General features: G+C 43.8%; 1 protein-coding gene across 1 annotated transcript in view; it reads left to right on the top strand.

Annotated features, from left to right (window-relative positions):
- The window catches only part of USP37 (ubiquitin specific peptidase 37), a 345,091-nt gene that overhangs the window by 123,340 nt on the left and 204,940 nt on the right, over window positions 1–16,811 (top strand). The window contains exons 11-12 of the mRNA XM_085650037.1: window positions 5,749–5,872; window positions 11,872–12,077. Of these exons, the coding sequence (XP_085506163.1) occupies window positions 5,749–5,872; window positions 11,872–12,077 (330 nt within the window). The remainder of the gene's footprint in view (window positions 1–5,748; window positions 5,873–11,871; window positions 12,078–16,811) is intronic.

Below are 16,811 nucleotides of genomic sequence, written 5' to 3'. Positions count from 1 at the left end.
TATCCTCTCTCCACTTTCACTCTCTATTGTCCACACCCACTCTGTGTTCTCCATACCCCATACAACAAATTCAGTGCCGGTTCTACCCTGTACATCCGCACTCAGTGGTTCACATCCTCTCTACACTGCACATCCACTCTCTTACCCCTCTGATCATGCTGTTTAGCTGCTTTTACCCTAGTTATCTGCTTCACCTTGTTCCCTCTTGTGCTCTCAATGCTGAATATCTGCTCTCTAAACTTTTCACCCTCCATATGTAATCTTCACAAGCACTTTCAATATTACATCCCTTGTCCACTCTTTATATCCACTATATCTGTTCTCCACCCTTTACATCCATTCAAAGCCCTCTGCATCTACTCCCCAAGTCCCACTTCCACTGATGTTGGATTTATCGGGGCTAAAATCTGTAGGCTACCGCAGCTCGCTCAGTGTGTGGCCGGTATCTTTGCCGGCTGCAGGCCACGCCCCTCTATTCTTTGCATTCTTTTTCCTGTGGCGATCGACTATTTTTGCTTTTCAAGGTAAACTCTTGGTTTTAACAAACATTAAGCAATTATCCCTTGACGTCCTTCTCCAAAGTCCTTCATTTAATTAGCAGGGTCTTCGACTGTGGAGTTCTGGACCACTTCTACCAGAGGTAGCCCCCTTTCTTTCCCAGCCCTATGGTCTTATTGTGCCCCGATTCGGCATTTACTGCGCTGTCATTCTCAATGCAGGATGACTATCCTCTCCAGTTACGGTTAGTCGCTCCTGTTACACATGTAATGGTAACCTCCTTGCCACATGCCTCCGTTGTGATTGTAATATCCCTGCCCCTCACCATCTCATCCTTTGCTTACATACCGCTCACTCTTGTCGCTTTCCCTGGTAATTTAACAATTTCCCAGTTTTTAATTATTTTTCTATTCAGGCATTACTCTCCCTCTTCCTACTCTCTAGTGGATATTATGCCCCCTCCCCAGTATTTCCCCAGGGTAATTATTTTTGGTTTGTTTTATGAAATCTGAGTCGGACGCATGGTAGGGATCATACACGTAACACACTTGGGACCAGATGCATCAAAGGGTTGTGCCCATTCTGTGTCTATGGGAAAATGTGTTCATGCATACAGCCCTTTCCCTGTTCGGACAGATGGTCGAATCTTCCTAGCTTCATTTTGCGGCCACTAATTTTTAATTTTTTCCCTAATTTCCCATCTGTGTCCGTTTATCTTCTTGTTTTCTTTCCCCTTCCTTCAGCTGGCATCGGGTTACATATACCATACCCCTACTACTTTGTATGTCCTGATGATTATTCGAATAATTCAATAGGAATCAATGTCTTAGACTATGGTACTTAGACTAAAATATTATTGTTCATGCCTACACATAAGCATTGGTACTAACATTTTGTGACTTAGCCATTGCGTTTTGTGTTCACATTTATGTTCCAGAGGTTGAAAGCTTTACATTATGTTTTTCTGTTAGTCTTCCCACTGCAATGTCTTTCTTTTCACATTAATAAATATTTGATTGTTGTTTTTTTTGGATAGCATACATAGGTGTGTTTATGTGCATATGTGTGTGTGTATGTATGTGTATATATATATATATATATATATATATATATATATATATATATATATATATATATATATATAATTTTACCTACTGGCGGTCACCAGTAGGTAGTTATAGTTAGGACCCTGTTTCCATAGGAAAACCGCAACATTCTATTTGGAATAACTTTGGCGCCGGTCGACGAATCCTCGCGAAATTTTCAAAACTAATGGGGCGCTACGCTACGCTCCTACCCTGAAAGTCTCGGGGGGATTCGTCAAGCGTGGGCTGAGATAAAAGGGGGGTCCCAAAACGCGTTTTTCCCATGCATTTTTCCATAGGACCTTTAGACACAGCTACAGCCCGAACGGCTGAACAGAGTTCCTTGAAATTTGGCAGTGAGGTAGTCTACAGGTCAAGGAAGTGCCTTTTGTAGGTTTGGTGTAAATCTGTTCAGTAGATTCTGAGAAAATAGCCTTTAAATCAATATATATCTGAGCCAGCTTACGGTGCGCTTACCGCACGCCGCCGTGCGCGAGCGCGATTCTGATTGGCTGTTAGATCTTAGTAAACATTCGAATCGGTCGAAACCAGGAAGCGGCGGCCGCCATTTTCTCTCTAGCAGTCTGAAAGGGGGTTAAAAAACAAAGGCCAAAAACATGTAAAGGGGCTGTTTAGACAGCTCCTAAGCACCCAGCCATATTGAGGGAATCCTCAAAGACCCCCCCCCCCCCCCCAAGGCCAAAAACGGAATTTTAATTTTTTCGATAATTTCGCCGATTACGCTTACCGTACGCGTACGGTAAAAATTAATTAAAAAAAAAAAAAATTATCCATACTCTCCCCACCCCATGTTTCATTTGTGCCCGAAAGGGCACCATATGTGCATGGCATATAACTTCTGTGAAAAATTAAAATATTACCTTTCACAACGAAGCGCATCATATGTCCTCCATGTGCGCACGGTGCGCGAAGCGCATCGTGCGTACATGGCCCATCTAGCGTAACGTGGGCATGCGGTGCGCGTAGCGCACCACGTGCCCACCGTGCGTGCACGGCACTAACTGCGTAAAGTGGGTGCGCGAAGCGCACTGCGTGCTCACTGTGCGCGCACGGTGCACGAAGCGCACCGTGCGCGCACGGAACGAACTGCGTTAAGTGGGCGCGCACGCCACGAATGGAGTAAAGTAACTTAGCATTTAAAAAAACGTGCAAATTCACTGAAAAAACCGTAGGTTTCACACACGTTATAGTTAGGAATTAGCATTGAAAAAACCATAGGTTTCACACATGTTATAGTTAGCTGGAAATTTTACTGATAAAAAAACCAATGAAATTCCCCCGTTATAGTTGGTGCAGGCAACTATAACTCACGCGACCACAATCTTCTGCTGATGCTAATACTGTATTTAGACACTTATTAGCCCATGTCTTCTTCCATTAAATTTTAGCTATACATATATTACAAATATTTTTTTTTCATAAAGACACATGTCATCAGCAGAGGATTGCGGTCGCGTGAGTTATAGTTGCCTGCACTAACTATAACGGGGGAATTTCATTGGTTTTTTATCAGTAAAATTTCCAGCTAACTATAACATGTGTGAAACCTATGGTTTTTTCACTGAATTTATATATTGATATATTTTGCTTTTCTACAGTCATAAGGGACCGTAGTTCCTTCATAAACTGCTCCTCAAGGAAACACTGTCACTGTTGCGATTTGGGGGTGTATGGAGGGGTAGGCTGCCCAACGTTGCTACCCCTTTCTCTTCATGTCGGGGCCCAGGAATGGGAAAGGAGATGCCCTCGGGGGCATTCAAAAACGGGGTAGGGTGCCTGCACTGGCCCTGGAGAAACACACTAAACCTTAAGTCCGCTGCAGACGGTCCTTAGTTTATCAGGACATCAAGAGGCATGTTGCTCCAGCTGTCCATGCTGTTACCGCTGTCCAGTGTCTATCTCTTCCTTGTGCAGTAGTTTACAAGTGGGTGTAAAAGGTATGGATGCTAGCCACTCCTGGCTAAACCAAGGATTCCACAACACCCCTCCATCCTGGTCACAATCCTCTTGTTATTGGACATTGTATATTAGATTGTCCCACAATGTAAAGTGCACAGCTCTTTGAGGGCCTCAGCATCCCCCTCTATCACTGCCAGGGATTTTCCTGTTAAAACTTCAGAGGACCCTATGTTTGCTCAAATGTCTGGGCTTTTGTTCATTGGGCCTAGACTGTCCAAACCCTGGTACAGTGAACGCATATTAACAGATGCAGGTTTTCCTCATGATCCCTCCTTCAGAAGCAGAGTGAAGCTCTGAAAATTACTCCTTTTGTGTGGGGAGGTCTTTGTCACTCTGCTGGGCCATGTTAATTACTCTGATCCACAGTAGAGGAACAAACCGCCTGGAATCTGATTGTGAAGAGCCAGTGAAATAAGACCTATCTGGATGACCCATAAGGTGTACATGCATGTTCTTGAGACTTGCATAGTCAAACTTGGTGTGCATGTTTCACCCCAGTTTGACATCTCATTGGACTGTGTAGGCCTAAGTTGAGCCAAACTGCAATTTAAGGCAGGTTTCCCCTATGTTAAAAGTACAGCGACAATGCAGATGGTCCAGTAAACAGTACTGACCTACCTAGGAGTGCCCACTAATATTATAAGACCTACCCCAGGTCAACATTAATCCTGCAGAATTCCTTCTGCTCCGTGCTGCCTGTGCGCAATTAATGAGATGCTCACAATGGTAGTCCCAGATACGCAGCTCGGGCACGTGTACATATGGTCATGTGTAACCAGCCCAGTGCCCTTTACCCTAGCAGCGTTATCTTTAAAGGCAGACACTGGCAGTAAACCTGCACAGTTCAGTTACCAGGTGATTACGTTGGGTGAGGTGAGTAGTGAGACTCCCCTGCAGTAAAGGTCGAAAAACTGGGTGATCAAAACATCTGAGTGAACTAAATTGGTGGAACCCGTATCTCTACACCCATCTCGCGTTATGAAAGTGTGTGGCACTATGGGACTTGTTCCAGTAAGGCAAACATCAATTTCTGAAAAAGTGAATAGGGTTGCACCCTGAATTTTTTCCCAATTGGGTATGGAGCACCCAGAGTCACCCCTACGCACTAGCTAGTGCTAGGCATAAATTAGACAGAACCCTGTTCGGAACACTTTCTGGACCTGTGGAAGATCCGAAGAAGACAACCTGCTGCCTGTGACTCGAGGCCCTGAAGTCTTGTCTTTCTGTAGCTAGCCAAATGAAGTTGAATGCCCTGAACACAATATTATAGTGTAGGTTTGAGTAATCAAACTTGCGGTCTATTCTTGTGACAATTATTTTTGCAATTCTGGATCTGGGAACCTTACCAGAGCCATTCTTCTAAAGGCTAGGGATGCATTTGTGTTTTTAGTGTGCAGTTTCCTGTGATTATAGTGGTCATTTCTGAAAAATGTTACTACTATTTATTTTTTAAAAAGCTTTCTCCTGAAGTTGCTGCTTGCAATTACTGTGCTGTTTCCATAATGCATCAAGAGTAATACTGTTTATATGAATCATGTGTAGGTTTTTTTGTTGAATGCTAGGATAATGTATGAAGAGGAGCCCCATTGTCTTTCAACCGTTTGTTTCTAATAAGTGGTTGTGGAGGTTAGTATACGTCTGTTGCATCCATTCTAGGTCATCAAATTGGCTAATAGCTCCTTGAGACCCTCACGGGTGAGTAGCGCGCTTCACAAGTACCTGATTGAATATATGCTGGCCATCCAAGTGTGGCTTTACAGAACTTTATATTGGATAGTAATTTCAAGGAAAATTGACTGTTCCTCCTGTCTGCTCCCTGGCATCCTAATGATCCTGACATTACTTTGCAAGTACAGCAGCTGCAAACTTTTTCCTCTAGGGTTGATTATGATCTTTAATATTAAAGCCTAATTAAGACACTACAGAACTTCCTTTATCGACGTATATGATCAAACAGAATTATACCCTGTAGCTAATGACAATGCAATCATGATTTGAACACCTCAGCACTGTTTTGGTGTTGGATCATGAAGTTACAGGTAGTTTGGTGTAACCCTATTAAATATTGTATCCAAACCATTGATCTTAAACCGAGGCTTGCCCTTATACTCTTTTTGTAAAAAGTAATCTGATTAAGTTGCCTTCCCATGTGTAACATGTACTTACGGTAGTTTTCTTTCCTTAGACGATTTGCATTTCTGCTGTTAAAGAAGGACATTTGCAGCTCTGAACTAAAAAAAGATTTACTCAAGAAAGTGAAGGGAGCAATTTCTGCCACAGCTGAACGGTTTTCAGGTTACATGCAAAATGTAAGTTCTAAACTTGCTTGCCAAGTCTGGATTGTGTGGTCAGGGGAATATTTTTCATTAGTCTTTCCTTTTCTATATTTGATCCTTGCTCATCAGTTTTCAATGTTCTGTGATGCATGGTTAACCTAGAATTCATGGGCTGGTATGGTCTGATAGCAATGTTGTGTCTTAAGGAGTTGGTCATTTGGAGTATTGTTTAGGCATTAAAGGATTTCTGATATAATATGCTTGCCTCTTGTAACTGAAGAAGGCGTTAGCTGAAGAGGAATGTTTGTTGTGCAGTGGGTGACTTTAGCAGGACAGTGGCACAGCTTCACTAAAGGCGTGGCACTGTCCACTTTCAAATGCGAGCATGGAAATAATTTGTAGTCTCTACGATTTGACCTACTAATCTTAAACTCAATTTACCTTGAAAAAGCCATGTGCCCTTACGTAGTGTGAAAGAGTTTAAATTCCTTTTATAGCTAACCTCATTTGCACCTTATTTTTGAGATTCCTGTACCCCAGTGTGCCCCCTTTTCAATGCCCCAAAGCATTCCAGTGACTGTCTTTGTGCCTTAATGGGAGGGTAAGCGTCTCCCTCTGTTAATGTATGTGTGCCTACCTTAGTGGGGTTGATTGGTGTGTTGGTTCGTGGATGTATGTGTGGAAGCATGTAAGTGCGCTTTTTTTATTTTGGAAGGATATTGTCTGTTGTCCACGCAGTTTTTCTGTGGCTTCGTTTGGTCTGCGTGCATGCCGGTGTCTGGCTATGCGTCAGTAGATAGGTTGTTTGTGTGAGTTAACAAGCGCATGCTAGTACCAGTTGTTTAGTGGCCATTTTGGATGCATACCAACAAACAATACAGTTCAAAACGGGGGGTCTGAGGGAAAATTTAATGACCACAACAAGATTTATTCCCCAAAATATATATCAAAAAACAGTATGAAATCTTGGTCAATGAACAAACTATTAAAGTATGTATGCAGGTACTATTCAAATTGTAACAACCTAACCGATATAAACCAATGACTACACCTCACTGCATAAAACTGTGGGCATATCCCTTTGAAGGACGGATTCCCTCACTCACCATAGGTGACATGCTTCATCATTTGGGAATCTCCTCCCAGAGGAAAAACCTAGTTCCTCCGGGGGCTACAACCTCCTCTCTACGAGGAAGGAGCCCAGGGATGTTTTTTTCTTTAAGTATAAGTGGAGTAAACTAAATCCGCAAATGATGACCCTGGTGCATGTGAGGATGGACGCAGCACAAAAAATAACAAAATTTGCAGGAATTGCAATTAAAACTAATTAGAGAATGTAAATCGGAAACTTAATTCTAATACATCCCTACTAGGATTAAGAAACAGTGCACCAGCAGTATAAATTTAAACTGCTTTGGTGAGGTGGAAAATAGTGGTCGACATTTTTCAGCCTAACGCCCCATGGTGGTCAAAGCTTTCATCAGGACCTATTAATGGTGCTGCTGTGTAAGTGATAACTGAAAAGGATACGTGAACAGGAACTTGAAGCAGTCGGTCTGTTCTTCTAAAAAACATTACCTACATTGGAGAAGATAAACCATGCACAGCATCATATCTAAATCATCTCTAATTCTGTCATCAAATGCGAATGGTCTAAACACTGAAAGTACTCCTACAAATTGGAAACAAGGCTTACCTGCATTCCGCTGGGTAACCATTTCACCTCAACCTGGCAGCAGCTCAGGATGGGGCACCGCTCTAGAAAAAACGAAGTGAAAACCATTATTGAATCAACCTACATGACGGTCTTGGAAAAACATTCTTCCTATTGTGGACCTAATGTGGTGGGTAGTGTAAAAACGAGGGAGAGAAACACAAATGCAACAGTAAAAACACGGTAAATCCAACTGGTGGCATTACGTGTCTATGTGTAGGCAGAGAACAACAATGAATATACATGAATATTGACTCGAGATAGATATTAGTCTCAATGGAATACCCAATTCCTAACAATGACAAACACTCTAGGTATTTGTATATAGTGGCCACATGCAAGAAAGGTTAAGGATGTTTCACAAATTGCTTCAAACAACCTTACAACCTCAGCGCGTGTGTATGAAAAACAAGCATTCAAAGAGATCTCGCCCACCGTAAAGACTGGTAACCTCATTACAAACTCTCCAACACAAAAAAAGCCTGAGGCCCCGTTGCCCAACGTCTGCATCAAACGGCTTCTCAGCAACTAGACAAACAGAACCTCACTATGGGGACACTCACCTCTCCGTCTGTACTCCGGGCTGTAAATGAACCTTTAACCGGAGGGGAGTGTCCCTGGATTACTAGTGCATATATACCAGAAAAGGTCCCGTTCATCGGGAACCGGTGTGTCGTATTGCAGATCAGTGTTAACGCGCATGCATCGCGACGGTGACACCTCCCAGTCGCGCATGCGCTAAAATGCACAGAACACAAGTTTAGGCACAGCGCATGCACAGATGGAAAACGCGATCACATGTCACGTATCGGCAAAAAGACAGCGTAGGGGCTACACAAAGCAAACCATTGTACCCCGTGGTCCCCCTAGGCAAAAGGAAAAAAGCAACTCAAATCACCATTTGCCAAAGTGTGACCAAACCCGTGCATACACCGCAATGGTTGGACAACGCACCAACCTAACGTGCATGCACAAATCAAGATGTATCAATTCTGGCAGAAAAAATGCTGAAAGGGATAAATAAATACATAGACAGGGGGAAGTGCAACGATGAAGATGAATAGAGCACCAATTGTCTTTTCGAGATCAAGATCAACGGCCTCACAAACAGCATGGTTCTGTCATATGATTAAGACAATCTCAGAGTACAGCAAACACACATACCCCTCAGAGGTAGGTTGTCGCCTAATCAAGCAATAGGCTATTGTCCCAAATATAGAGAGAGTCCATCCCATGGACCGCAACCATACATCTTGAGGAGGTGGATCATAAAGAAACCCATGGAATAGTCATTCAAACCCACCAGGTCTGTCTTAAGTTTATGTACCCACCACTGTTCACGCCTGAATAGAAAGGAGGATACATCGACAATATGTCTGGGGATAAAGGGATTCTCTAAAACTAACTAATGAAAGTCTTGTGGGCCATGTTGGACCGTCAGGAAATGATTGGTCAACCTTGTTGCGCTTTTTTTTTTTTTTTTTTTTTTTACATCTAATCGTGCTCTTGTGCTCCAAGATGCGGGTCTTGACCCTACGTGTGGTCATCCCTACATAACGGAGGGAACAAGGGCATGTGATCATGTAAATCAAATTCTCACTGTTACAATTAGTGTGAGTCAAAAGTAACCAAGGCCTGGAGGAACCAATTTCAACTTCAGAGGTATGAGTCGTTTGAGAGCAGACTGAACAAGAGCCGCAAGGAAAATGACCTTGCACCGGGGGTAAATCCCATAGGGTGCCCTGTGTCTCCTCTTTTGCTTCGTGGACGGGTGTGTACTAACCAATCCTTTGTTAGAACTTCGCTTAAAAGCGAAAAGTGGATGGGGTAGTGGTCTCATTGATATTAAGGATCTTCCAATTTGACAAAATGCTTTTCTTAATCTTGTGTGAAAAGCTGCAAAACGTGTTGACACAATTAATCCTCTCAGAAGATTTTCTGAAAACAGTAGGCTCTAATAGTGCAGCCCTATTGTTATTGGCTGCACGTTTCATGGAGTGCTTAATGAGTCTTTTAGGATACCGCCTGGTTTCAAGTTGGACCGACAGGTTACCGGCATGCTCTTTGTATTTAGCCATAGTAGAACAATTCCTTTTGACTCGCAAAAATTGCCCGAAGGGTAAATTTGCTTTCAGAGCTTGTGGATGGAAACTGTCGTAGGCCAAAAGGGAGTTCTTAGCCATGGGTTTCTTAAAGAGCTCACTGCTCAAGCCTCCTGCTCAAGCCTCCTGCTAAAGGAGAAATCATAATATCCAAGAATGGTAAATTGGTCTTGCTGTATTCGCAAGTGAACTTCAAGTAAGCATCTTTACACCCCTTTCAGGATTGATATATCACACTGAGCCACAGTACTGTACTAGTCAGCTCAGTATTGGATTACCTGTGCAAGATGCTTGATGACTTGTGTCGGAGCCCTGGTCCCTTTAGAACTATTTGCAGTCTTCGACACTCAATGTTTTTTTTTTCTTCTTGCTACTCTGAAGGACATTGCACTAAAAAAAAAACTGGCCCTCATATGGCTTTCATTTTTTGACCAATCCGTTTCAAACCATGTTTCTTCCACCATTCTTATCAGATGTGTAATGCATCAACTGCATTGTTCCATAAGGATCTGTACTGTACCCTCTCGAACATCTTTAGGTTGCCTCTTGCTTGCAATCTGCATACCAAAGGAGTACAGTTCTACATGCACGCTTGTCAGTTGATGATCACCCTCCACCAAGCAAAACATCACCAAGCAGAACATCACTTCGCATTTGCCTTCACGTCAAAATGCACTGATTGAACTGTTAACTACTTGCGCTGGTAGATGACCCCTTACTCTTAAAACATAATCTGTTAGAATCAGAGCTCATTACTTACTAGTAAATTGATAAATGGGATCCCTCCACTTCGCTATGTCATGGGTCACCCTTTAGCCTCCTGCCAAAGTTTCTGCAATCTAGATATCTATATTGATACAGCCCTTTCTTTGGAGTAACGGATATCGAACGTTGCTAGTGCCAGTTTGTGGCAAATTAAATTTGTTGAACAAAATGATCATTCACAACATCCTATTCCCTTAGTTAATGTTCTAGTGCAATATCTGCTTGACTACGGCAGTAGAATGTCTAGTCCTACCAGTCCAGGTTCTTGAATGGTTACAATTGCTGCAGAATTCTTCGGCCAAATTGCATTCTCGCATTTTAAGATCTCTACAATGGATGCCAATCACGTCAAGAGCACTGTACAAAACCTTGGTTGTGGTAGACCGCACAGTTTAGAACACCTGCCCTTCCTTCATGGGCATGAAATTTCGGCTATTTGTTACTCAAACGGATTTCCTCTCCTCAGTTCATGGTCTGCAAAAAGTCCATTAGTTGCTCTTTCTTTCTTTTGGTGACGGAGCTTTCTCATTTGCTATGGCCAAGAATGCCACGTCCCCTCTCTAGAGGTGTTGCTTTGACTTTACATATGCTTTCTGAAAACAAATTAAAACTTGGCTTTTTGACAATTTCGATTTTTATTTTTTTATTTACCTGTCTTCATTTCGCTATGTGATGATCTTCGCTCTACAGTGTTAAGAACATACAGGTGCTCTAGAAATAGTTAATGCGTGCTGTCCAACAGATGGGCAATTCAGCGGCATGAGACACTATTGTAAAGAGCATGCTGCTGTTAAAATGTGCAGCTCTGACAGAGCAAAAAAAATGAAGATGGGTTTGAGCATTGTGAGGATGCAAGACTGACTGCTCTAAGGAAAAATTGAGGAGTTCAGCAAGCCTATATGTTTAAGTGATGGTGACTATTTTACGTTGTGCAAACTGGTGAGATCCTTCTCCAGTAAATAAAATGGGCAAGCTGGAACTAATGATTGGCATGGTCTTTCGGCACTGTATATCTGGAGCTGGGCAGTAATGGAAAAGAAGAACACGAGAGTAATTTCGGTTTTCAATTAAGGTTATACAAAAAGCCTAAGAATGTTGTCACTGGGATATTAGCTGAAAGTCCGTTTATTAGGCTGATTGTATCTACAGTCCCAAATGGCGGTTTTGTCTTGTGTACCGAATGTTTCCAAAATTTGCTAATCTTTTTGTTTAACAAGGAAAGTCTAATAATGTAGCAGAATCAGTTAAGCTTTTTAAAGAATGTTTAACATTGTTGTGGTAATAAATTCACCTGGCGCATAAAACTCTTCCTCTCCAGGTTAAAGGTCAGGTAAGCATTATCTTTTGTAGGTAAAAGGTTGAACATTTGATAAAGGAATCGGGCCTCATCTTAAGCAGGTCTTATTAATGAGCATTTGTCATGAATTCACAAAATGCTTTGCTTTTCTCAGGATGCACATGAGTTTTTAAACCAATGCCTCGATCAGCTGAAGGAAGACATGGAGAAATTAAACAAAACATGGAAGTATGAGCCGTCATCTGGTGATGAGAATGCAGCAGGTCGCACCTCTGAAGATTGTTCTGCCTCCCGGGTTTTTTCCTGTCCAGTTATCTGCAACTTTGAGTTTGAGGTGCAGCATTCAATCAGCTGCAAAATGTAAGTATTACGTTTTTTAAATTGGTTGTATGTGGTTGTACTGTAATTTATCAACTTTGTCCCAGTGCCACCATTAATGCCTTATTCCAGATAATACATTTTTGTATGCAAATACATATATAATACGTGTATGTATGTGTGTGTGTGTGTGTATCTATATATCCGCCTTTGCATGGTTAGCTCCTGACCTTTTGCTTAGTTCAGATGTAGTTTCAATTGTAGTGCACAGGGTCCCTGCCAACCAGGTCCCCTGTGCCAGTGCTGCTTCCTAAAAACAAATCCCCATTTGTTACTTCTACCCCCTGTAAGTCCCTAGTAAATAGTACCTAGGGCCTTTTAGCTGAAGAGGGTCCTCTGGGACCATGCCACTGGTCTTGCAGCTTGCATATCCCTGTGAGGGAGAAAACTACTGTCGGCGTGGTGCTATGCCAACCAGCACCTGCCTGGAGGCATAGGTTAGGCACCCCTCATGCAGGCCTCACAGCCCTAAGGCAGGATGTACTATACCTCAGGTGAAGGCATATCTGCAAGAGCAGATATGCCCCAACAATATTGGGGTCCATTCCTTAATATTGTAAGTGCCCGGGAAGCCCTAGAGAGAACATGGGCTTTAAACTGGACAACATAATTTCCAGAGCATCATGATGTTGTCACTGAACACAGGAGTATTTGGTACCAAACTTTTCAGTAAATCCACACTGATGCTAGTGTTTTTGATTTCTTGTACCATGGACCTAGAGGGCACCTCAGAGTTGCCCGCTGAGAGCTTAGCAACCCTGGTGTGGTCTCTGGCCGACTGTAGGCAGCCAGCCACCACAGGACATGTTTCTGGACCACTAGATAGAGAGCCCCTGCTCTCTGGGACCAGAAACCATGCACATCCTGGGCAGGCGTCACACCTCCTTTAGGATGTGCCAGTGTTCATACTGGGAAGCTTCAAAGGCCTGCTACCTTTGTATTGCACCACCCTCCGCCTTTGTTGCTAGCAGCAGATGGCAGCCCCTGGTTTACACTCCCACTTTGGGCTGGAAAACCGTCAAGAAAACTTGGAAAAATAGGTGTGCCTACCTCTGCCAACTCCAACCCCAAGGTGGGGGAGGTGAGGTGGAATACTTTTTCAGTCCCTGCCAATTTGAAGATGGTGAGACCCCTTCAGGGCTAGGTCTATACCCCCCTCCCACAGGTGGGTGGCATAATATAGTGTGCAGTCACCCCAAGTTAAGTGCCCATTGGCCCTACCTGTTACTCTGCTAAAACTCCCCTAAATCTATTATTTAGGTGACTCCCCTAGACCCTAAAGCCAGATCTGTGATGACCTATGAAGAAAATACACCCCTGCAGAAGAAGCCTGAAGACGTAAACTCCCTTGGTCCCAGCCTTACTGGCCGGAGACTTGTCTTGCTGCCAGCGACCTTTGAATCCCCTGGGAGGACTGCTGCCTTCAACAAAGACTCCAATCTCCCGTGGACAGCGGACCTGTCAAGACACCAACAACAAAGACTCCGGATCCGGACGGATCCACAACTCGTGACCACTCTGCATTGACACCTACGGCCTGAGTCTGAGTGGCCCAACTGCCCAGTGATATCTCTCCAGCGTCGAGGACTTTGAATCCTGCATTGGCTGACCTCTAGCTGACCCCCATGACTGTGCCTGCAGAATGAATCTGAAGAGTCCCAATCACCGCAACCGGCCCAGTAAAATTCTGATGTCTAAAGGCACCTCTGCACCGCAACCCCCAGGCATTGGTGTGCTCAAGCAGCGTTGCCCATGTGACCGACACCTCAACTTACCTGTGCTGCTGGTGTTCTCCCTGGACCCTTGGGTTCGACGTCTGCAGCCTCTTTCCAAAAAGAATAAACTCCATAGGATTTCATTGGCCGCCTGACACGGTGTTTGCTTACTGCCGCCCCTGTGCTGCTGCTGGATGCTTGATGCTACTTTGTGCAAACCCTCTTCCCCCCCCCCCCCCCCCCCCCCTTCCCTGCTGGTCCTAACACCCAAAGCTTGGCCCCCGCAACCATTCCACCTAAATCAGCGTGGCACTCTGATTTTTTTTACCTCTGCACCCGGGCCGACGCTGGTGGTGCAGTGTTGGTACTTACCTGACCCTTGCTCATTGCTGACCCTTGGTCACGAAGACCGCAACTGTAAGTTGTGTTGGTACCTGATTAACCTCAAAACTTTTTTCCCCCCAGGATTGCATTGAACTTTGCTGAAATATTTAGAAGTACTGATTTTTCAAACTGAAAAGCATTTTTAGTTAAAAACTCACCTTTTTGCGAAGTTCTCGGCATTAAAATAAAGTACAAAGTAAAATTTTCTAAAATTGCTGTGGATCCCCTGCTCGAAGTGTCCATTATATATCACTATTTTTTTTCTCTTATAAATCTTTTTATTGTAATCATAACTGCGATATTCAGCATATTTGACAACCCGTCGTGAAGCACATGACATTACAAGTGTCAGGACAATCAATTTACATTTTGATTCCACATCTGTATCTTCCTGTCTTTAAGACCCAATGGCATACATAGAGCCCTACACCCTTAATCTTCTATCATCTGGGGTTCTCCTTGAAAGGCAAACTGAGCATACCCCTTCTCTCGTTCCAGCTTCCCCAAATTTTGCACCACTTTCTTGGACAGCCCCCAAGTTCACCTACACCACCCTGTCCGCCTGCATACACCAGTTCATATTTTCCATTCACTCATTGTAGGTTCTAAAGTTGCCCTCCATCTTTTTGCTATGTTTTCTTTAGCCACCATAAGGCCCAATGAAACCCATATTCACTCCCCGGACGTTAGGTCAGTTTCCCAAATGTTCAGTAGGCACCACTGAGGCTCGGCTCTGTTTTTGTCCCACATAACGACATCATACATGTTATGACTGCTCCCTAGTAGTCTTGAACCACTGGGCATTCCTACCATATAGTTAAGTGGCATTGTATTACCCTTGGGCCTTGATCTTCTACCATAAACTGCACTGAGCAGGGAATAAACAGATTCCCCACAGAAGGTGGTACACCTCACTGAATGTCGCTAGTTGTCCTGCGAGACCAAACATGTAGTCAATACATGACAGACTGCCTAATGCACCAGAGTGAAAAGTATATTGAGGGGTTGGTGGATTGCGCATCCGCCAGTCCCATTGCTGACATTCTAGCAAGACCATATCAGAATATAATCCCTGCCGTGCCGGCAACCGGTCTACCCACAGAGAGCCTCATTGCAGTCACCCCATATTAGCAGCTCTCTGTGGCTAAGAAACAATGAGTGAGCCAAAGTCCCTGAATGTTGCAGTATGAAGCCTTGGGCGAACATAGAGATAGTATGTGGAAAAATCTGTCTACACAGTGTCCTGATAGTACCACAAAGATTCTGTGAGAATCGCGCGCAACATCATGCATAGTAAATGGAAAGGATTTGTGCAGGAGTATGCCAACCTCTCTCTCCATAGTGTAGCCAACATGTGCTGCTAGTTTGTAACCCCATCTATTAAGCGTACAATAAGTAGTTCCCTGTAGATGGGGTTCTTGCAGACAGGTTTTTTTCGGGCTAGTGGCGTGTCAGGTGTTGTAGTACTACCCCGCTTTCAATTTTATCCTCCAAACCGTTTGCATTCCAAGAAAGGGTTTTTTAAAACTACGGGAGACCTGGGTGGGTTTCATCTTATCTTGTACATCGACTGTCGCAGCATCTCAATGTGGGAGAGGTTGTTCCAGGTAAGTAACCTGGTGTTAACTTGGAATTGTGCAGAACAGCGGGGGGAGGCGTGTCCTATTCCCTTGGGTTCACCAGTATCGTCTGAAAATGCAGCACACATGTCCTTAGTCAATAGCGCTGTCATAAACCTACGTAGCCTACAAAACACCGCCATACTATCCCTCACCCACTCACTGCAGCGTGGACTCAAAACTGCCCATCCCCCCAAAATTGCAGAGTGCCTATGTAACCCATCCCTCATGGCTAACCACAGGAGGACATGCCCCAACCAAATCGTTCTCCCCCCTCATCCCCAAAAGAAAATATGTAACGTGTTTTCCTTGTAGCGGCTTTCTAAAACTGGTCTCTACAGGGTCCCAGGTCCCTTTGACATCTGTGTACCAGAGCTGCAACTCTAGTTAATGACAAGGGAAAAGTCTTCTTTCCAGTTCTTGAATACCCCAGTAGATGGGGCCAATTAGACACGCTTGGCGCCAAGACCATTATTTCTATACAACTTTCTGCACATTTAATCCAGGCGTGTGAGCTCTTGGGTCCCTTCGGGTTCCACCAAGTCCGGACATTATGCTTCTATGGTGGAACCATGTCGGAAGATATCTGCTCAGCATCTCCTGCCATTTGATGTTGTATTTCCTAGCGCCGTCTGTTATTCTTCTGATGGTATGCATTTGACCATCTGTTTCCAGATTGTCGCCATCCATCTAGCCAGTCCCAGACTTCCTCCGGTGAGCCAAAGAACGTCTTTCCCTCCGCTTCCATCCTGAGTTTGACGGGAAATGACATTGCATTTTTTTTTTTTCCACCTAGTGCCTTCACCTCAAGGAACGAATGCCTCAGCTGTTGGACGTTAATCGTGAAGTCCGGAAAGAATATAATCATAGTATTTTCATATTTGAGTGGAGTGACAGAGCACACTGTTTGCAATATAGAATTCCTGTACCTATAGTTGAAGGTTCGAGGCATGTGGGCTGCTGAATTCATATCTGTGCATAGATCGCCGCCTAGTGTT

The sequence above is a fragment of the Triturus cristatus genome, chromosome 3_2 (assembly GCF_964204655.1).
Source record: "Triturus cristatus chromosome 3_2, aTriCri1.1, whole genome shotgun sequence".
NCBI lineage: Eukaryota > Metazoa > Chordata > Amphibia > Caudata > Salamandridae > Triturus > Triturus cristatus.
The sequence above is the reverse complement of the archived record's forward strand: the minus strand, read 5'-3'. Positions and strand labels throughout refer to the sequence as shown.